Below are 23,879 nucleotides of genomic sequence, written 5' to 3'. Positions count from 1 at the left end.
TCCTCGGTTTTTTGCTATGTAGCATTTACTGTTTTGCTCTGTGATTAAAAAGATACTGTAACGGTCGGCACCCAACACCAGAACAAATGCCAAGCACCCTGGTCTCGGCTCGTGCTTCACCTGTAGTGTGACCACCTTTGGCCTCGGGAGGAGCCCTCAGCTACTTGGATGCCACCAGGACGAGAGGTGCAAGGCTAGAGGTTCTGGATAGGCAGAGGGGCACGACTGTTTAGCGAGAGTCTTTGGGCAGAAGGTCGTAGTACAAGGCCTTAGGCAATAGAGTAGTCAGACCAGGCCGGGTCGGGGCAGGCAGAGAATAAACGTAGTCAGGCAGGCAAGGGTCAAACCAGGAAGTCAATCAGAGGGGTTAAGCAGAATCAAAGTCGGTAATCAGGCAAGGGTCAGGATTCAGAAGTCAGGATCTTCAAATAGCCAGGCAGAGGTCAAAACAGGAATCAGAATAACAGGTTAGCATAAAGCTCAGAAAGCATCAAGAACAAACTCCTATAATGGGCACCCGAATTACACACTGAAGTCCCTTTAAATACCCTTTGAATTTCGCGCCACTGCCCGCTGACGTCATCACGCCAGCGCGCATGCGCTATAAACCAGGAAGCAGCGCGCCACGCGCACCCTAAGGAGAGGACTTAGAAGTGGAGCAGCGTGTCGGGCGTCCCCGCCGAGGGGGCTGCAGGCGTCCCTGCAGACCCCCTCCCACTAATCCACCAGGTACAGTTATTACATAAACACACTGTGACATCATATAGTGAAAAGCACTGTGCATTGAAAACTAAAGTATATTATATAACAAACGATATATAATTATACAGTGGGAGATTCTGAAATGTTAAATGTTAAAAGGAGTTAACAGCTGTAATACCAAAACCAGTGGTAAAAAGAGATAATCATTGATCCCCAGGGTTACAACTATGAGCCTGATTCCTTATGGGTCGAAGAGTAAGTTTGAATTCAAATTAGAATTTTCGAGTGTCAAAATTCACACATTCTTATTTTGATCCCCATATTCAAATGTAAACTTGAATGTGAGATGTATCACATCTCGACCATGGAAACAGTCCTAATCCGAATATTCGCCACCTAAAACCTGTCGAGTTCATTTACAAGTCAATGGCAGAGGTTCGTGGAGCCATTTGGAGATGTTAATAGCCTTCCTGACCTTTGATTCATACAAATCGAATATGAATTGAATACAAATCGAATTTTAAAGGTCGGAACCATTAGATTGAAAATTAGACATTTAAATTTTTCTTAAATAGCCTCCCAGTCGAATTATGAGTATATTTGAATTTAAAAAAAATTCACATGAATTTGAAATTCGACCTTTGATAAAAGGGCCACCTTATAAAGCCAATAGGTTGGTTTTGCTTTGATTAAGGATTAATTATATTTTAGTTTGGATTATTATAATTGGATTATTTGGGTAAAATGGAATTTATGGGAGAGAGCCTTTCCATAATGTAGAGCTTTCAGATCCCATACCTGTATATCCAATATAATCAAATGCTTGCATAGCAAGTTCAAACACACAAAATATGTAATCAGCATTGCTGACAAGAAGAAAAATGAATGTACATGAAAATTCCAAACACCTGCAGCAGCTCTTGTTGAACGTCAGCACAGTACACCAGAGAACCACAGAACAGATGACACATTTCTCCTGTGTATTAAGTTATACCAAGTGTGTGATTGCTTGAATGTGAGTAAACAGACAGAGATCACTTTGTGAGCCAAGCTGTTTTAGGCGAGTGGAATAAGTGAGGTTTAGATTCTCTGTATCAGTTACAGTCTTACACAGTCGGTGTCTGCACAGTACAACATGGCTTAAAATTAGCAAATGAAAATGCACAAACATTTTACCATTTATTGTAATTAGCCCCTTATAAGTTAAAAAAGTAACACTGTCATAATTTGCAATACATGTGAACATGTTTTTTTCTTCACTATGCACCCATCAACTCTAATAATAGTTCATACTGTAGTTTAGGAGTACCACAGTAGGTACTGTAAACAATACAAATCACAGGAAATAATATTTAAATTAATAAAACATAAAAAAATGCTGATTCAAATATTAAGGTATCATATACCATATTTCAGTTGCCCAATCTATTTTATTATGGAAATGCTAATGTGAAAAAAGAATATTGATAGCTACACTCTGTAACTGACATTGTAGCACTTCACTGTGGTTAACACTTTTTAAAAAGCCACTTCTTCTTCAGTTTCAGGCTAGCAATAGGTTGATAATTTAATGCAGTAAGAAAACAGTGATATAGTTAGTATGTGGCTTGTTAATTGCAATCTTTCACAAGTACTGTACATTAATCAGATTGGTATATTATTATGTATGTAGCCTAATTAGAACATAGAAATAACAACTATAAAGCTATAAGAATTTTAGGATCCCCCTCCAAACAGCTTGTTAATACATGTAAAATGATACATTTAGAATGAAAAACTGTTTTTCTTATAACACATCAAGAAGCTGTTTATACTAGTCTTGATTTAGAAAACTTTAGAAAAATAAAGTGTCATCTAGGCAGTGAATAGTGCCAGTGTGAATAAATAATACTTTCCTCAGCCCTGATGGGTATAATGAAATAATAAGGGGCTGTGTAGATATTTCTGTGAAAGGGCCACAAACATTTCCAATCATAGCAGTGGCATGTAAATGGCATGGTGTCACCTGCACAAAACAAATGCAGTATTTGTGAATGGAGAACTTACTGGATATAGCCTATAGATGCTAGGGTCTACTTAAAAATATGCTTATGGACACATAGGTTTTATACTATATATACTTTAGGCACCAGGTCAGCAAGACCTGGTGGCAAAGTATTTAATATGAGGTAATTAAGGAATAAATAAGAGGTCATCTTAAAGGAACAGTATATTATGTAAACTGTGCCTTTTCTCCTTTTATTAAAGGATAACTAAACCCCCGTTAATAGAAACCCCATCCCCTTCCCTCCATTGGCCCCCTTCCCTGCTTTCTCCCTCCATAGTACTGGAATGGGTTTTTGGGCTCTTTTAGACCAAAAGGGTTAATATCCGCCCAAAGGAATAGAGCATGTGTTACACTGGACCCTAACACACCAGGCTGGACCTTCTCTATGTGGAAATAGTGAAGTAAGGATATAGTGAAACTACAACTCCTATATGCTACTGTACATGAAAGACAAAATACAAGGGCGCCAGGAGATTCCTGGCTAAATACACCCTCAGGATCTCAGCGCCGTGACCTGGATCCTAACACGTTGGATCAGGGAACTCACTAGCCCTAATTCCCTATTAGTCTGTGTCCCTATAATACAGGACAGTCTTGCCTGAGGGGAGAGCTATCTTTTTTCTTCAGCAAACACACACCTTTTACCAGTGCAGGGCAACAGTGCATTATATTTTAATTACTTTGATACACTTGCAGTTTTTGGTGTTACTGTTCCTTTAATAAACCTGCCTTGCCTACAAAGTTTCTCTCTCTTTAAGGTCACAGCTAGTATAAAGAAGCGTACGACTTGACAGTAAGGGGGTTATTTACTAAAATCCAAAATGTCTCATATTTTAACCATACTTATCAATAAATTTACTGGAAAAAAAATCTGGTGTGGGAAAAGACTTGATAAAATCGTAAACAATCTGAAGTTTTTTTCGGATTAGATGCCAAAAAACTACAAATTCTTCTGATTATTGTACGAAACCCAGAACAGACAATCATATTTTCCAATTGTAAATGGGACATCTGCCATTAACTTCTACATGACCTCAGCAGGTTTGAGATGGAGTACTTTTTTATTCTGACTTTTAGCAGAATCAGAGTTTAATAAATCAAAAAAATTCAAGTTCATTTCCTCATCTCTGAGCAGGTAGAAACATGAGGCAGAACTATCTTTTATATAATGTTATTAGCAGTAGTATATACATGTTAACTCCTCAGTATACTGCTGGCTTTGAGGGCACAACTATTCGTGCAGCTGCTCGTTAGTCTCTTGCTGTTTATTTGCTGGTTTACAGCAGTAAATATCACTGTTGTCACGCAGGCAGCATGGAAGTCCACCTGGGATCAAAAGCCACCCTCTGTGTTATACAAAAAATCCAGCCTGTGACATTGAGCTGATGCTACTGCAACTAGAGTATACAGAGAGCTGTAGTTGGATTATACAGGGAGAGCAGTGGGGCTCAGTAGGGAATAGGGCGAAGCCTGAATACAGTAACTTTTCCAGGCTTCGCTTATTACACAGCATTTCCATAGATACAGTTACTTGATTCAGCAGCCTGTTGTCAAATTTTGACCTCTCAGATTTCATCTCTATATACATGATAAATCCATGCAGAACTTACAGGAGAGCATACCTCCCAACTGTGCCATTTTTTCGGAACAGTCCTGATTTTGACTGCTCAACCCGCAGTCCTGGATTGTTACTGAAATGGCCTGACTTTATTTTTGATCTCCTGCACTGAACAGCCAGAAAAAGATACAAAGTTTCTGAAACTTAATTGACATTTGGCAGAGAACCCAGAATATGTGGCAGGTGCACTTTGATATATTTGTAACAATTTAAGATAAGCAAAAAAACTATTGTAACAATTTAAGATAAGCAGGTCTCTTGGGGAAGCTGTGACTTGCAGCTCAGAATAAGTAAACATTTTTTTTCTATCTCTCATATTGCTTTAAATAGTCCCCTAGAATAACCTACCTTAGCCCCAGCATTCAACCTGCTGTGGTTTCTGCATAATCAGTTCAAATCTCCAGCTCATTTCACTTACTTCCTGGTCTAGTGTGACGCCCCATCCCTTCCCTTCTGAGATCTCTCCTTATCTCTTTGATTATGATAGTAGTCAAAGAGGAGCAGCTGCACCTGCAGTGACAGTAACAGAGAAGCAGGAGCCAGTGTAACATTGTAAGCATCTGCACTGTAATCACAAGTTTTCCATATTTGCTGATTAGTGATACAATTTGCTGTATTTATTGACCAATTTCTTGCACTTACATCTTCTCAGGGAGAAAGGAGGTTCTCTCCCGTGACTGCTCAGTGGGTTGATTGATACAGGCGCTACTACTGCTTGTGCTAGGTGACAGCCTGCTTGCATTTCCTGTCATCGAGACACTGCAGATTCAGAGCAGCTGAACTTCTGTCATGGTGGGAGATGCAGCTCCTGCTGGTAGCAGAGTTCTCTCTGTAGGTAGGGGCCTACCTGGATATAATGACTGATCACAACGTCTTCAGTGAGGAATGGCAGAGCATAGTAGCGATCTCTTATGGAATTCTGCTATTAGAATACTGCCTTGGGTTGGGCTGGCAAGATCCTGTTTATTTGATAAAATGTGAATAAATGCTGAGGCTATTTTACCCATCTCTAATCTCCTGGTGTTTCATTACGATATGTAACAATGGGGTTCAGTGGGATGGCTCAAGGTGAAGGGTCAAATTTAGGAGTTCCCATGTCATAAACAATTCTATTTAAAATGATAAACACACGGTGGCAACAACCATGGAAAATCAATTTGATAAATACAAACATTATGCCATTTGACTGTTATCATGTAGAAGAGCAACACACACACATTAGAATAGCCCAGATCTTTCTAAAAAGCCTTTAGTAGAATTTATTGACAAACATGTCCATCATTTGAGTACTATTATTCCTTCCTGCTGTATAAATATGCAAAATATGCATAGGAAAGTGGATATTATTAGCTACCACACTGTGAACATGCATTGATGAGTATGCAGATGAGTGTGTCCATTTCAACCTGATACAGGACCTCATTATAAGTAGGGGGAGCCACAACCATAACTTTTACCAGACTGTTTGTTGTACACTGACCTTGCTATGGTAATAGTGTATATTTGTGTTTTTTATTCTGCAGAATGATCCGTACTGTCTTTTCTATTCGGAATTCTGTTTTATTACTTCAAAAATGTTTTATATTACTACTTTTTAAAACATGTTTTATACCAGCTAGGAAAAAAAGATTCACCAATCCAAGGATGAGAACATTTTTTTCAGTTGCAGGTTCTCCACTAAAGACATAAATACTGAATGTATGTCATACAATCAATTTGTACCTCAGGAATCTAAGACAGACATAAGAATCCAAAAATATGTTGTCTGTGACTAAAGAGAAAAAGAACTTCCACCCTGTAGAAAATGCATGATGGTGTGTAAAAAACAGGTTCCAGTCCTAAAACCTGCACAAGCGCTGTTAAACTGAACTTGCCCCATAAAAGATAGTCTACAGTTTTAAAATTAGTACCTGTTAGTCAATGTTATTATGTATTGGGGAGGGCATTGTATGCAAAGAATCTGTGTTTGTCAACGGGACAAAACTTTGATTCCAGCAATCCTTCCTCATCCTTGCAGGGGTATCTTGTCAAACTGTAAATCCAGGCATTTTACTGGAAGATGAGATTCAGGAGCCAGCCTATTTATTTATCGAAAAGCCAAAAATTCTTGGTTTTAAGGTGACAATTCTAAAAAGTTGCATGATTTGAATTGTTGTGTTATTTTGTCACTGCAATTTTCATTCAGATTTTTTTAGTAAAATAAGCCAAATCATGATTGGGAGTCAAATTTTTATTTTATTTTTTAAATAAATACTCCCCCTCACTGTTGATAATTGTTATGAAAGAGAAACAAAAAAAGTCAGATCAGAGACAATCCATGGATTTAAGCTGATAAAAATAATGTGGAAGGTTTCAGTTATGATGAAGGTTGTCTCAGTTGAGACTGTTACGCTGGATAATGTGCTTTTCTATGTCAAATATATAACAAGTGCAAAATTGGTAAGCTCCTACCTTATTTTTGCTGTAAAATTGTGATGTCCTCAAATAAGAGTAATGAAAAAGCGAAATCCACAAGAACAAATTCACCAATTATATTTTGTGTGTTATATTCTTGTATAGCAACTATCCCCTTAGACCAATAAATTTATATCTAAATATGTAAAACAATTTACACTAAGGGGCAGATTTATCAAGGGTCGAATTTCGAGGGTTAATAAACCCTCGAATTCGACCCACGAAGTAAAATCCTTCGAATTTGAATATCGAATCCAAAGGATTTTAGAGCAAAAGCTTCGATCGAACAATCGAACAAAAATCGTTTGATCGAACGATAAAATCGTTTGAATCAAACGATTCGAACGATTTTAAGCGATCAATCGAAGGATTTTTATTTGATCAAAAAAAGCTTAGAAAAGTGCTGGGAAAGGTCCCCATAGGCTAACATTGCACCTCAGTAGGTTTAAAGTGGTATGAAGTCAAACTATTTTTTAAAGAGACAGTACTTCGACTATCAAATGGTCGAATAGTCAAACTATTTTTACCTCTTATCATTCGATTCGAACTAATCCAATCGAATTTGACCAATTTGATGGTCGAAGTACCCAAAAAAATACTTAGAAATTAGAATTTTTTTCCATTAGTAAATATGCCCCTAAAAGTAAGGTTAGCGCTTCTTTACAAAAACAACCCACACTATTCACTATTTATTATGTTTTCATGCAATTTACCAAGAAAGGTTTGTAAATCCATCTCAGTATATCTGACATATCATGCACATGGTTCATATAATATTAAACCACTTTATGCACAGAAAGAAGCCCTATGCAGGGACAGAGAGAGCAAAAGGGGCCATAACTGAGGGACGATTAGGGAAAAAAAGTAGTGTGGGATTAATGGATCTTGGCATTGTGGGAGTTGTAGTACAGGGAAAGAAAAGCGGTAGGGAAAAGGGAAGGGCTTAACCTTTAAATAGCAGGAAAAAGTGTGAGAAGACAGCCTTACCTAGTGGAGGCACCAGAATAGTGAGCGTTCAGAATGGTGCAGGAGAGGTGCTGCAAGGGCTTAAGACGGTGTTGGCAGGCCAGGATGGGGAGCAGCTCAAAAGGCAACTGCTGGTGTTGCTGGAGTCTGTGCCAGGGGCAGAGAACCAAGGAGCATCCAGGAGGAGGACGCAGTGCAAGGCTAGGCCTCCAGACCACCTCAGCCCACAGGCGGCGCAGGAGAAGTCCCAATACCTGCGACTTTGCTTTCCCAGCCCGCAACCTCACACTGCTGGCTTCCGGTTTTATAGGCATGCACCTGCTGTCCCGCTCCTTTTGTGATGTAATCGGCGGGGCGAGTGCAGGCGGTGCAGGTCAATTTTTTCCTCAAGCCGCACATCACTACTGAGACCCACTAACAATGGGAGCACAAATATTTGAAAAACATTGCTTTTAGGAATAATTAAAATATAATACCAGTATAAAAGGTATTATAGCATGACATCTGTGAGAAAGTGGGGTTGTAAAGGGCCATTCACCAAGGTGCAATCCACAGATGCAAGATATTATGATTGTCAGACACCTTTATAATACAGGTACGACTTAATGCCATTCCTCATTGTAGCAACTGGTGCTCACTGCATTAGCACACTACTGTGTGTATTCCCATGATTATCCTCATTGGAGCGCTATACTACAGTGCTTTCCAACTAGTGGCCTGGCCCGCAGCTATGTTTGTGTGGCCCCATTAAAATATGGCTGAAGTGACAGCTTACCTAAAGGAATTTGCATAATTCATGCATACCTTATGTTCTATGGTAGCAATCCTTAGAATATTGTTGATGGATTGCTAATCCATTGTGCTTTGCACGAGTGGGTTCGGATTCCATCTTCTTCACCAGTTGTGAAAACCCAGTGCAGGGTGTTGTTCTGCTCCTCTGCTTCCTCCATTTTTCCCTTTTCTTAGAAATCAGTTTTATTCCTGGCTGTTCTCTCCACACTGTCTGCTCCTCCACTTTCACTTCCCCTGTGTCCATAACCTATCTCATTCCTCCACCCAGTGATAAGATGCTAATGCATATTAAAATGAACATTTAACATTCTTACAGGAATGGATGGAGCAACATTACCCCGACACGTGTCACTGTATGTAGTGCAATATGTACTGTTCATCTTAGAGTGGTCTACTACTCTATTCTGCTTATGTGTGTCATATTCTACCTGCCCTATGCTTTCTATGTGTGCCATACTGTGCCTGCATACCTTTGCTGATGGCTAAACCCGAACATGATAACAGCAGATAACTTTAGGGGTAAGGTAGTGATGTAGGAACAGGCATGATGACATCAGAGGTGGGCACAATGATGTTGGTGGAGTTATGACACCAGGGCAAGGTTATTGCATCACTTATATGCAACTGGCTGGATTTCTATCCAATGTTTTAAAGTGTTGATGCCCAGTTCAAAACCACACAGGTGGCAACCCTATATTCTGCTTGATAATTAGGCCCAATCCTTTAATTACAGGTATGAGCTCTATCTATTATATAGAAATCAGTTATCCATAAAGCTCTGAAATAAAGCAATGTTAATTTAGAAAAAAACATTCTTATTTTTGATTGATTGTTTTTTTTTGTGTCTGTAATAATAAGAAAGGTGAGTATCTTAGTATTTAAATGCTTTTCATGTACATTATTGGCCAGATTATTGTTCGGGTTTCATAAGGCTGAAAACCAAACAAAGTTCAGACCCGAACAGGCCTTACAAAAACCGAACTGTTCGGGTCAAAACAGAACAGATGGCAACCCTATCCCTGTGTGTGTCATACTCTGCCTGTCCTATGCTGCCTGTGTGCCATACTCTGACTTAAAGGGGTGGTTCACCTTTAAGTTAACTTTTAGTATGTTATAGACTGGCCAAGTCTAAGTAATGTTAGGATTGGTCTTCATTATTTATTTTGTATAGTTTTTTAATTATTTGCCTTCTTCTTCTGAATCTTTCCAGCTTTCAAATGGGGGTCAGGACCCTGCTCTGTAAGGCTACAAATGTATTGTTATTGCTGCTTTTTATTACTCATCTTTATATTCAGACCCTCCCGTAATAATATTCCATATTCTCATTTAAATCAAAGCATGGTGGCCAGGGTAATTTGGACCCTACCAACCAGTTTGCTGACATTGCAAACTGGAGAGCTGCTGCTTAATAACTCAAAAACCACAAATTATAAAAAGTAAAAAAAAACAATTACAAATTGTCTCAGAAAATCAGTCTCTACATCATACTAAAAGTTTATTTAAAGGTGAACAACCCCTTTAAGGGTAAGTTTTAATATGACGTAATCAACCTTTTTCACATATGAATGATGGGTGATATCCCTGAAGTGAGTACAAACCATTTTTTTTTGTTTTTTATGTTTTTTGTGGTTCTTGTGGTAACATGGGGTTTAAATTGAATGTGGTTTATAGACAGAGAGCAGTTAACAATGGCTTCCATTATCGGCCCTCCACCACAGAGGTTGAACAGCACTGTTCTAATAGAATAATTGTAGCAATTAATGAGGACACATAACTTTCATGAAGCTGACTATTCTGCAACCCAAAATAGTTGCCCCAAGAGTGATTACAGATGGGAAACAATTCCACAGTGAGAATTATCACTATCAGCTCTACGGCAGTCATCTCACTCTTATCTTATGTAATCTTTTCTTGCTATACAGATTTGGGATCTAATATAAAAAGTATATGAAAACCCCCAAATTACAGGAAGGTAATTTCCCATAGAATGCTTTTAAAAGAAATTATTGTAATACTCTTTTTCTCTGAAACAATAGGACAGTACCTTGTACTCTGTCCCAAATAAGATATATTTAACCCTTATTGGAGGAAACTTTATTTTATTGGGTTTATTTAATGTTTAATGATTTTTTAGTAGACTTAAGGTATGAAGATCCAAATTACGGAAATACCCCTTATCCGGAAAACCCCAAGTCCCAAGCATTCTGGATAACAGATCCCATACCTGTGTTACATTATAATCAAACTTCAAAAAGGTTATATAGTTCTGTTTTGGCATTAAGAGCCAGAAGAAAATACATTTAATTCCTTCATGAATGATCATATGAAACCACGAGTAGAGAGACAAAAGTTAACAGAGGCTATATTCTCTTGGACTACCTTTTGCATCCATTGTTCCACTGGCCATAGAGAATTTGAAAAAAAACTATGTCATGTAATGTTTCTTTAGCCATCTCTATGGTTGCTTGCCTTCCACCATTATCATGCTTATATAATTTAGAATATGTTGAAGAATGCTAGAAGTTTTGTGGGAGGTAAATGCCCCTTTTAGAAAGATGGAATAGTAGTTAAATCAATAGACAGTGATTCAAGGAGACCTGACTTATTACTGGGTGCCCCTTTGCCAGCTTCTTTTAGATAAATCAATGATCTTTCTTCACCTCAGACACCACACTTACATTATTAACTCAACAATATATTATAAAAACAAATATTACATGCATTGTATTTCCAGAAATGTTTTGACTACTATTGTAAATACAGTTACTATTGAAAATACGGAACCTGAAGTGTTTGGAGTATTTTGGATAAAATATTTTTCCACAATTTTCTTCTCCATACCTCTAGTTCAATAGAAAATCACGTAAACAATAAATAAAGCCAATAGGCTGTTTTTTCTTCCAATAAGGACTAATTATATCTTAGTTTGGATTAAGTACAAGGTACGGTTTTATTTTACAGAGAAAAGGAAATCATTTTTAAAAATTTTATTTTTTTTGGATAATATTGAGTCTATGGGAGATTGCCTTTCTGTAAATTGGAGCTTTCTGTATAACAAGTTTCTGGATAACAGATCCCTGACTGGTACTGGTCTGACTTGTACAGTTCCAGCCTATTTATCTTGACTACGCTTCTGGCTCCTGATTCTGTACTGCACTGAAGGGTTGGTACTGTCACAGCCTGTTCCATAACTTCACTCTCTGTTCTGTTCATCTCAAAATATTGAAGGTAGCAAAAATTGGATTTCTAGAATAAAATAAAAGAGAGGCATTTTTGTGTTCAAAAGAACATCAAATAGCTACTCTCATCATTTAAATTAAATAATAAATACAGCATACCTGTTAGTGCACATTAAGCTTTTTTTAAAGCTCCATACTCTAAACATTTTTTAAACCTCTTTGTGACCTATGTACCCCTTTGTTCTTAAAGGAGAAGGAAAGGTTAAAACGAAGTAAGCCTTATCGGAAAGGTCCACCTAAATATACCAGTATACCCTCATAGTAGTGCTGCTCTGAGTCCCCTGTCAAAAGAAACACAGCATTTCTTTCCTTCTATTGTGTACACATGGGCTTCTGTATCAGACTTCCTGCCTTCAGTTTAAACCTCATTGCCCTGGGCAAGAGCATGCTCAGTTTGCTCCTCTTCCTCCCCCCCTCCCTTCTCTACTGTAATCTGAGCCCAGAGCAGGGAGAGACTCAGGCAGGAAGTGATGTCACACCACATTAATACTGCAACTCCTATCCTAAACAAACAGAGAGTTTCTAGAGCTTTTTACTCAGGTATGGTAAAACATTCTACAGAATAAATATAGCATTCTAGCTTGCACTATTGCAGCTAATCTATTTGCAATAAAATGCCTCTGTAGCTTTCCTTCTCCTTTAACGGAGGGTGTTGGCTTATGGGGTAGATGAGGGTAATGCTGTTGTAACTAATGAGGATGCATCATCATATTTTGAAGGAAGTACAAAACCTTAAAATGAGCATGGCTAGAAATGCTGTATTTTACATACTGTACTCACTGTAATAACCATTCAACAGTCCTACAACAGTACTGATCTATGCCTGGTGATTATTAAATTCTGATGCAAATTGTACTGGTTTCTGAGCTTCCATGTACAATTAATCTGAACTAATTGCTTACCAGCCTCGTATTATGATATTTATATTATATATGTATACTGTATGTTAAAAGGCAGCTGTTAGCAGCCCAGATAAAGAAAAATGAATTTACTAGGGGCATCATCAGAGAAAATGTTTGCCACTGCTAAAGGGCTGTGATTGTGATGGGCTGGTAAAAAAGCCCATATATAATGTATTTCTTTTCTTACTTTTACTTTAAGGTAAATCAAGGAATTGATAATGTAGGCTGAGAGCAAGCAATAATTGCAAAATATTGTCAGAAGTAAAATTTTCTTGTGTCACGGACTTCTTTTCAGACAGGCAACATGATGTTATATAATATACCAAACTTACCATATCAAACATACCAAAACTGGTAAGTTTTATTGAGATGCCCTTTATTCCCTTGGAAGAGATTTTTAATAATATGGAAACTTATATTGAACATTTCCCTCATAACTATGAACAGTTTGGCTCGTAGAGAGAGAGGCTAAAGTACGAGTCTTCTATTTTCCTATAAAAACAAGTGCAAAGCTCTTCTGCTGTGCTACAATTCTATTGTTGTTGGGAAGATTCCCATCCAGGTCTAGTGCAAAGACTACAGGGGATACTGAACGTCTATGCTAGTTTGACCAAAAGAAGAGAGGGAAGCTAGGTGAAATCCCATAATATGAAATGGTGAAATAATAGTAATCAGTATCATTACGTAGAGAACTATTTTGCTGGCAACTGATCATTTTCAATCTTTGGGGGTAATGTAATACATTTAGTAATCCATAGCAATCAAAGTCTAATATATACTGGTCAGCTGTTTAAAAACAACCATTCTGTTTTTCAGAATTACTTAAACATCACTGTTTTTCAATTACTTAAACATCACTCAAACACTCTAATTATTGCATACAGTTTTCAATGATACTGTCCCTTTAAACAACTGCACTCATCCCAGTTAAAATGAAAAAAAATAAATTTTCATGTTCCTGCTAATACAGTGTTAACAGAGCTGACATCAGATCAAACGAGCAAGCAACAGGGCAGAAACACCTTCTGTTTTCTTATCTATGACTGTACTGAGGAGTTTAGGAATCACATACCAAACAGGAGAATAAAAAAGTGATTGAAGGACAGCCAGCATGAAGCATCTTACAGATAGATAATCAATCTAACATATTAGAACATGGAGGTTGGAAAACAAAACTCCAGTGAAGATGACATTCAAATTAAAGGTTGGGTTAATTTTTATAAAAACTGCTCAAAATGTCTAGCATTGGTTCACAACTGTGAATTAGCTGGTAAAGGTAAGAAAGATATTGTTTTTTATGCCTCTGCCTATTTGTTTTCATTAATATTTATTACTTTTGTTTTTCTCTTGAACGTAAATGCATCTAACAGTCAATGCTATTCTGGTTCCATGGCCAAAAGAGTCCCTTTGGCCAACTATGCATTCAGAACCACTGGTTTATAGCACAGATACAGCCCAATGGTTCAGAACAATACTGTATATCCAAACTTGAAAGCAGCCTGTTTGGATCTAGTTAGATCTCATCAGAGCAAGATATTGGAACATGGCTTCTGATGGGGTAGGACTTGGAGAGTAGCAAAATGGAAACCGAACCTGGTTAGGGTGAGAAGCGCTAAAATGAGTCAAAAAAGACTGTATCTGTGCTATAAACCAGCGGTTCTGGATGCAAAGCTGGCCAAAGGGACATGAAGAAGTGATTTGCATGTCTCTGCCCATGATGCCTTATTTTTTTTCTCATTTTTGATATCTAGGCAGTGCTGTGTGTATGGCATGAGACAAGAAAATACCTTCTGATTTCAGGCTTCACTCTGCATGTAACTATACATGTAAACATTGTGCAGCTCCCCAACAAAAGTCGCAGCAATCTGATTCAACTATTTTTAACTGGCGTTTATTTAGAGCATGTCTCTAAAGCTGGCCATAGACGCAATGTTAAAGTCGCACAAAAATTTGTTTGATATGATTTTCGTAGCATGTGTGGATGGTCCCGACATGTTAGAAGATTTCTGTCGGCTAACGATGATATTTCTGCATGTATAGCTTATCTAACGATATCAATGGGTGACTGTCATTACTATTTGTCAGACATCATTTTTGTCCGATTGCTGTCACGACCAGAACATCATCTGATTCAGCGGATATGAGGCTAAAATCTGGACATCTATGGCCATTTTAATCTCCTTTATTTTTTGCTGCATCTTTATGTACATAATCCTGTTCACTGTTAATTTATGCAGTTGCTGTTTTTTTTTTTTAGTAACCATTTCACACACCAACAAAGAGAAAGGCTGAGCTAAAGCAGAAAATTGCTTGTATTCTGTCACCTCTAACATGGCGTTAACCTTTTCCTTCCAGAAAGCAACAAGTCTAGTAAGACAATTATCTTTTGCTCACTGATGGAATAGGTAGAAACAGGCACTGTAACAATACTATGTATTCTATTAAAGTGGTTTCTAAGTGATGAGGCTCTCGTCTCCCTGTCAATTGTTGTGGCAGGCAGTGCTGCTAATGAGGCTCACAGGTTGTAAGGTAGAGGCTGCTAAGTGCACCTGCCCATCCCTCATTCCTTTGCTTCCTGTATTTTGCTTGGTTGCTACCAAGTGACATCACTCAGAAGACACCTCCCTCTGCCTGTCAGTGTTTCTCTCACTCATGCTTACGCTTAGCATCTATACAGAGAGGATAAGGAGCGTCTGTGACTGCTGGAGCTACAGGCAGTATGAACAAGGTGTCTGAAAGTCCAAGAGTGAGAGCAACATAATCTGCTGCAGCATCTGTGACCTTGCTGCCTACAGGCTGCCTGCGTTCATTTATGTAGCTAAACTTCAAGAAGGCAGCCTCTCCCTTGAATCCATTCTCTGATTTGGGTTTCAGAGCAGAATCGCATGCATGACACTCCGAAAAGGAGAGAAAATGACCATAAGCATCCAAGAACATATGGCCATTGATGTTTGCCCAGGTCCCATCAAGCCTATCAAACAAATATCTGATTACTTCCCTCGGTTTCCCCGTGGTATTCCAGCAGCTGTAACTCGTGCTAACTCCCTCAAATCTAATGTGAGCCAACCTTCTGTAAGCCCTTGTGAAAGTTCCAAGGAGGAAGAGGAGGATGTGGACAAATTATTTGGAGCCTATGGAGCTGCATCCACTGCACCTTCTAAACACGAAGGAGAAGGGGACCTGGATGGATATGATTCTGATGACTGCAGTAAGTTGCCTGCTTTAAACTTTACTCTTTACTTTTTGATTAAATGCATTATTAAAATATTTCTTCACCATAAAATCTAAGTGTAGATAAACCATTTATATTTGACCAGCAATGTTCTGTCACTCATCAGCTTGTCTGGTTTGTACTTGTTTCTGATGGTCTGATATATTATGGTACAATGACATATACTGGTGCATTTCCATTCATCTGGTTACATAGAATCATAGCAATATAACTTTTTCTACTGTTATTTTTTTCGCTGCCTGACAGCAATAGCAGAGGAACCCTTGTACTTGAGATGTGAAATGCAATGCATCTGACTCTGATATGGAATTTATGTTAATTCATGGCATCTAGCCCCCCCCCCCTCCTTTCCTTTTGCTTTTTAAAAGAAGCACTAGTCAGACCCCAGGAAAGTGAGATGCAAAAAAAACCTGACATGGTAAAAGAATTACCTTGACATCTTTAATAATGACATCATTTACGTGTCTGTTTGCTGAAAACATCAAGGCAGGTCACTGACACGACAATCAGGAAATCAGGTTGTACAAAAGGTGAAGACAAGCCACCAGTTGCTTTGTGCTGATTGTTGATTTTCCGACACGTTTAATGAGAATGATGTGTGTGTTTTGCCTGACTGACTAAAGCTTCTCATTGAGAGCTGTTTTCCAGCTGTCTTAAACCTGCTGAGCAGCTGAAGGTGCCTGTGATCTTTCTCAGCTCTGGCTTGTTATACAGCAAGCTTGCTTGTCTATTGTTACTAAGCAAGGCAGTATTTCTGTGTCAGCAACTGTTGAATGCAACGGGAAAGGTTAAGTGATAGAGGCTGCCATTTAGAGTACGCTGTTAAGAAATATTCATGGGTTATAGGACAAGAGGCATTTCATATTACCTTTGGGTGAAAGTTCTGCCTAATTTATAGCTATAATCCTAAAATTACATTAGCGCTGTCACTCATTTGGAACATCTTCCTGTTATGCATTCTGGGAAGACAGTCAAGTAAGCTGCACTCTATCTCTTTGGGAAAACAGTCAAGTATCTCTTTGGGAAGACAGTCAAGTAAGCTGCACTCTATCTCTTTGGCTTAAGCCTTTGCCATTCATTATGTCAGAACTGTCATTAGGGAGTCCAAATAGGGTTGACTGTCTGGGTCCCACAGAACAGCAGTTTGTAGGAATGCTTTATAGGGGATTGTAGGTGCAAGATAGGGACAGCCGTACCATATGCCAGTGTTACCCAACCTGGGGCACTGTCACAGACTGACAGCCAGCATCTAGGACTTGTTTTTCAACAACAATGATGGACCATATTCACATATTTCTACCTTATATAAATAATGGGACTCCAAAAATACTTTTTTTCTGTCCCAGACCCCCCAATACTGATGACTGTTGCTTTCTAGTAACACTTGACACATGAGTTACACAACTCAGTTTATGCTAAATGAAACATTAAGAGCAGTATAAATTAGTCATTTGCAGATCCATTGTTCTTTTCAAAAATATATAATTTTCACCAGAACATATACAGTATTACAAGCCACCTTGCTGGGATCCCTCAAAGCCTTAACATCTTCCTAAATACTGTTGCGTTGATACAATTACTGTATATGTCTCACTGAGAAGTGTCTGATAATCTAAGGGGCAAATTCACTAAGCCGCGAAGCGCCGAGCGCTAGCGTTAATTCGCTAGAGTTTGGCATTTTCGCTACTGCGCAAATTCACTAACGAACGCTGGCGTAGTTTCGCTAGTGTTACTTCGCAACCTTACGCCAGGCAAATCTTTGCTAGCGATGAAACTACGCAAATTCACTAACTTGCGCAGTGTACTGAACGCTACCTTTTACGCTAGACTTCCTTCGCCACCTCAGACCTGGCGAAGCGCAATAGAGTAGATAGGGATTGTTTAAAAAAAAGTCAAAATTTTTTCTAAGTCCCAAAAAACGCTGGCGTGTTTTCTACATGATGGCTGATAGGCTGAAAAAGATCGAAATTTTTTTGGGGCTCCCCTTCCTCCCCCCTACATTTCCTGACTCATGGCAACTTACCTAGACAGTGGGCACATGTGTAGGGCAAAATAAAATTTTTATTTGCTGATTTGAAGGTTTTCTAGGCATTTGTAGTGCAGATACGTGTTCCTCCATTGAAATTTGAATTTCGCGCCGTATGCAAATTAGCCTTCGCTAGCGTAACTTCGCTTTATATAGCGAATCAACGCTAGCTCAACTCCGCAACCTTACGCTACCCCTGTGCGCAACTTCGGATTTTAGTGAATTTGCGGAGCCCTGGCGAAACTACGCCTGGCGAAGTGCGGTGAAGTGCGGCGAAGTTGCGCCTGGCGCAACTTCGCATCTTAGTGAATTTGCCCCTAAGAGAGTAGATGAATTGTTTAGTAAACAACATATATATATATATATATATATATATATATATATATATATATATATATATATATATATATTCCCATCAACATAATTCATCACATTTGTAAGATTTTATCAGGGACTTGATTTCTATTTAAGACATCTAGGGGCAGATTTATCAAGAGTCGAAGTAAATTTGAGGGAATTTTTCGAAGTAAAAAAATTTAAAATTCTAAGTAATTTTTTGGATACTTCGACCATCGAATAGGATACTATGACTTCGAATTCGATTCAAAGTAAAATCGTTCGAATATTCGACAATTCGATAATCGAAGTACTGTCTCTTTAAAAAAATTCGACTTCAATACTTCGCCAAATTAAACCTGTTGAAGTGCTATGTTAGCCTATGGGGACCTTCTAGAGCATTTTTCTAAGATTTTGGAAGTCGAAGTAAAATCGTTCGATCGATCGCTGAAATCCTTCGAAACATTCAAATCTATTTTACTTCGATCTCAGGATACCCAAATTTGATTAAAAAAATGTCGACTTCGATATTCAAAGTCGAAGTATTTCAATTCGATGGTCGAATTTCGAAGTATTTTTAACTTCGAAATTCGACCCTTGATAAATCTGCCCCTTAATAAAATCTGTTTTCACTTGTCTTTCACCTTTCTGAGCTCATATTTCATGGTTCATTCATAGTGGCAATTTCTAAAAGTATATCCTGTACCTAAAGACTTCCTCTGGATCAACTAGCAGTTAGGCAGATTAAAAAAAAACAAAACGAAAAGGTTGAACTTGATGGACGTGTATCTTTTTTCAACCTTACTTACTATGTTACTATGTTGCTAAAAGTGCTTAATACTATCTTCAACAAGAGAAATTCATTTTCCAAAATGTTTTTTTCCTCTTATCAGCCATGGGTTGGGTTCATATGCAGACATGACATTACCTACCTCCTAATGAAAATGAAAACTTCATCCAAATGATGTAAATACCCCTTATCTGGAAAATCACAGGTTCCAAACATTCTGGATAACAGGTCCCATACTTGTGTAAGCAGCGGCTGCACAAAAGCCAGATTTCCCTGTTTCAACAGCTCAGGAAAAGTGAGCAACTGATTTACTTTTTTTCTACTTCAAAAAGAGATACTGTATTTGAATCACTAAGCACAGCAAAATCGAGGGCAGTCAGGCATTTTTCTTCTTTATTGTATCAACAAACTGTGCGGACTAGTCTGTACTAGTCTGTATTAGTCTATGTTGTTTTTTGATACAATAACGAAGAAAAAGTGCTTGAGTGTCCTGGATTTTGCTGTGCTTAGTTGGATTCTGGAAAGTGGTTTTCCCCCCAAGTGAGCACTATGTGGGAGTGCTGTCTATTACCCAGTTTGTGTTAGTGATGGGTCACTATCAACTTATTTCAATGGAAATTTTGTCAGTAGGCATGAGCAAAATATGTTGCTGCATTTTGCTGAGAAAATATTCCCATAGACTTTAATGGATAATAAAAAATGTTGTGCAGTTGGAAAATTGTTGCACAATTTGAAAAATTGTTGTGCAAAAAACATAGTAACATAGTAGGTTAGGTTGAAAAAAGTTCAACCGTTAAAGTCTATATAACCTGCCTTACTTGCTACAGCCAAGTTTAGTATCTAAAAGGACTCCAAGGTCTTTTTCCATATGTTTTGCATATTTTTACATTCCAGGTGCATTACTTTACATTTATCAACATTGAATGGGATCTGCCACTGTGACATCTGCCCAGAGTGACAGTTAGTCAAGATCCTGCTGCAAGGATGCCGCATCCTGGATGGAATTTATTGGGCTGCATCGTTTTGTGTCATCTGCAAATATTTATATATTACTTAAAATACCTTCAACTTTAACATTAATGAACAAGTTAAATAAACGTGGACCCAATACAGAGCCCTGAGGGACCCCTCTAAGGACCTTACTCCAAGTAGAGAATGTACCATTAACAACCACCCTCTGTACCTGATCTTGTAGCCAGCTTCCTATGTGCAAACTTCTTCACAAAGCCCAACAGCTCTTAGTTTAGAAAGCAGTTATTTGTGGGGCACTGTAGCAAACACTTTGGCAAAATCCAAATAGATCTACTGCTCCCCACTGTCCAGCATCTTACTTACATCATCATAAAAAGCAATCACATTTGTCTGACATGACCTATCCTTCATAAAGCCATACTAATTACTGCTTATAATGCCATTCATCAGGACAAAATTTTGAATGTGATCCCTTAACAATCCTTCAAATAATTTGCCAGGCTGAGATCTTAATCCCTTTTTAAATATAGGAACTGCATCAGCTTTCCTCCAGTCCATTGGTACCATACCAGATGAAAGAGAATATGAGAAAATAAAAAATAGAGGCCAGTTTAAAACTGAACTAAGCTCTCTTAGTACCCAAGGGTGTATTCCATCTGGCCTTGGTGCCTTGTTCACATTAATTTTTAGTAAAGCTTTATGAACCATATCCTGAGTGAGCCACTGACTGACTCCTCTATTGTATATACTTGAAAACAAATGGATTTAGCACATTTGACTTTTAAGTACCTGTTACAACTATGCTGGTGCCATTATTCAAATGAGCCACATTCTCAACCCACATGTTTTAACTATTATTATACTTTTGGGGGTTAGACTTAGCCTCTGCTGGAATGCATTCCTCATGTTCTATCTAAGATGCTGTTTTATGACATTTGTTATAGTGTTTATATTCATTAAATGTGGCTTCTGTCCCCACAGACTTGTAGTTTAAAATACCATTTTCTTCTTTCCTATTACCTTCTTTACTTTACTTTATATGAAGCCACATAGAGTGGTTCTTACTGCTTCTACATTTACTACTTATGGGAATAAATTGAGAACAGTACGTAATTTTAAATACCAGCCATTTCTGTTCTGTGTTCTTAGACACAGTGTTTTTAGAAATATAATGCCCCAATTTAAGTTCTGAAGGGCAGCCCTTAAGGAGCTAAAATTAGTTTTTCTGAAATTCAGGGTTTATGTTTCTCCAGTGTATATTTGTTTTTGCACCAAACATTTAGGGGCCGATTCATCAAGCTCGAGTGAAGGATTCTAAGTAAAAAAACTTCGACCCCCTACTTCGGCAGCTAAAAGCTACCGAAGTCAATGTTAGCCTATGGGTTAGGTCCCCATAGGCTTGCCTAAGTTTTTTTGATCGAAGGATATTCCTTCCATCGTTGGATTAAAATCCTTCGAATCGTTCGATTCGAAGGATTTAATCGTTCGATCGAAGGAATAATCCTTCGATCGTTCGATTGCAGCATTTGCGCTAAATCCTTCGACTTCGATATTCGAAGTCGAAGGATTTTAGTTCCTAGTCGAATATCAAGGGTTAATTAACCCTCGATATTCGACCCTTGATACATCTGCCCCCAAATGACACACACCTATTACCCAGGTAATGTACATTTGCTATTACCCAGGTAATGTACATTTGCTATACTGTACGTTCTGGGTCATTAAAGAAAACTAGATCTAGTATAGCATGTTTTCTAGTTGGCTCTTCAACAATCCTTGCCATAAAATTGTCATGCAACAAGTTTTTAAACTTGTTTCCATTAACTGTCCTGGCAGTACTATTGTTTCAGTCAATATATGGGTAAATAAAATCCCCCATTATCATTACTTTCCCCAAGCTAGCAACCTTTTCTATTTGCACTAGAAGCTTAGCCTCCTCCCACGCCTCCCCTTACATTAGGGATTTATAGTATACTTCTACAATGAATTTGCTGGACACTTTACAGTCAGTGAAGGGCTCCACCCGTAAGGCTTTAGCACCCTCATTTTCTAACATCACCTCCTTCTTTTATATTAGCTTTTAAATCCTGGCTAACAAATAGACATATCACTTCTCCTTTTCTATTGCCTCTGTCCCCTCCAAAACAAGTATAGTCTTACACTAACTTCAATGCGTTTGGCAAATTCGTTCGATCGAACGATTAAATCCTTCGAATCAAACGATTCAAAGGATTTTTATCCATCGATCGAACGATTTTCCTTCAATCAAAAATTACTTAGAAAGCTTATGGGGAAGGTCCCCATAGGCTAACATTGGTGCTCGGTAGGTTTAAGGTGGCGAAGTAGGTAGTCAAAGTTTTTTTTAAAGAGACAGTACTTCGACTATCGCATGGTCGAATAGTCTAACAATTTTTAGTTTGAATCGTTCGATTCAAAGTTGTAGTCGATGGTCGAAGTAGCCAATTCGATGGTCGAAGTAGCCAAAAAAAAACTTTTCGAAATTCAAAGTTTTTTTCATTCGAATCCTTCACTCGAGCTAAGTAAATGTGCCCCTAAAGGTGGCCATAGACGCATGGCATGGCTATATCAGGGGTAATCTAATTGTTCGGCCGTATGGCCAAACGATCCGATTACGATGCGCAATGGGCTCCAGCGGGATCGGTCCGGTCAAAATCAACCCTGACCGATCGACCAAACGACCGATCTCTGGCGGGCGAAAGATGTCGGCACACGATCTGAAAATCGTACGAATCCTCGATTCGTACGATAGGATCTGCGTGTCTATGGCCACTTTTAGTGTTTTACTCATCTCCTATAGTAAATTAATTATGTGCAAATCTCCAAATTCTGTGAAACAGTGCTTCTTAAGGAAGCTGAGGGAAAGATAGCAGGAAATATTGTTAGTATAGTCTAGTCATTTTTTCACAAATTTTAAAAACACCCTCCAAGGAAGTCCAGAGTGATAAAACATGTTAGGCTGAGCTTGGTGATGTTGTCCAGAGTGCGACTAGAAAGAAACACATTGTGAGAGAAAAAGAGATGCCAGCATGAGAAACTGAAATTTAACTCAATGAGTTGGAAGTGTGCACCAGACTGGATAGACTTACAAGCATTTTTTAATCATCCTATGTGAATGTAACTTTAAGGTGTCTGAGGCATAATAAAAAATTTTTTACACTATATAAAGCGCATATCTCTCTAGAAAACCCAAAGTTTGAAGTTGGCACAATTGATGAGAAATCTATTTGAGAAGCTTGCAGTAATTCTAAACATTTGTATGCACCCACCTTCCTCTATGTGTTAAGGTGTCCAGTGTTTCCTGTGGTAGGCTAAAACTAGCCTCAAGCCTTTGGTAGTGTGAAACACAGATGGGTAATTTTAAAATTTGCGAAAAAGTTACTATACCAAACTATACTATCAATATGTCTTGCTGTTTTTCCCTGAGCTTCCTTGAGAAGTGTTGTTTTACAGTATTTGGAGATATGCACAGACTATACCGGATGGAAAACGGATTGAAATGACCAAGGGATCGAACTACTGGGATAATTTTAAATCTATCTCCCAGTTGTAAATTCATTATGCAAGATAAGAACTGTGTTATTTAATTGGGATATTGGCATAAACAATAGTTGTATGGCAACTAGTTAGCATTGCACTTTGAATCCTGTTTCTTTGTTATGGGTAAGGTAATGTATAGGTCACCCTAGAGTGGTCTCATCCAATAAGGGCTGTTAATTGCATTGCTTTTTTTTCTGTTAAGTAGTTTATGTTAAACAACAGTTTGTTTGTTTTTGGCTGAAACC

The 23,879-nt window shown here is 38.2% G+C and overlaps 1 protein-coding gene across 1 annotated transcript in view; it reads left to right on the top strand.

Moving 5' to 3' along the window:
- The first annotated feature begins 15,383 nt into the window (after positions 1-15,383).
- doc2b.S (double C2-like domains, beta S homeolog) overlaps positions 15,384-23,879 on the top strand; it is a 252,308-nt gene continuing 243,812 nt past the window's right edge. Inside the window, exon 1 of the mRNA XM_041584108.1 lies at positions 15,384-15,928. Within this exon, the coding sequence (XP_041440042.1) occupies positions 15,610-15,928 (319 nt within the window). The 5' untranslated portion in view covers positions 15,384-15,609. The remainder of the gene's footprint in view (positions 15,929-23,879) is intronic.

The sequence above is a fragment of the Xenopus laevis genome, chromosome 2S (assembly GCF_017654675.1).
Source record: "Xenopus laevis strain J_2021 chromosome 2S, Xenopus_laevis_v10.1, whole genome shotgun sequence".
In the NCBI taxonomy this organism is placed as follows: Eukaryota; Metazoa; Chordata; class Amphibia; order Anura; family Pipidae; genus Xenopus; species Xenopus laevis.
The sequence above is the reverse complement of the archived record's forward strand: the minus strand, read 5'-3'. Positions and strand labels throughout refer to the sequence as shown.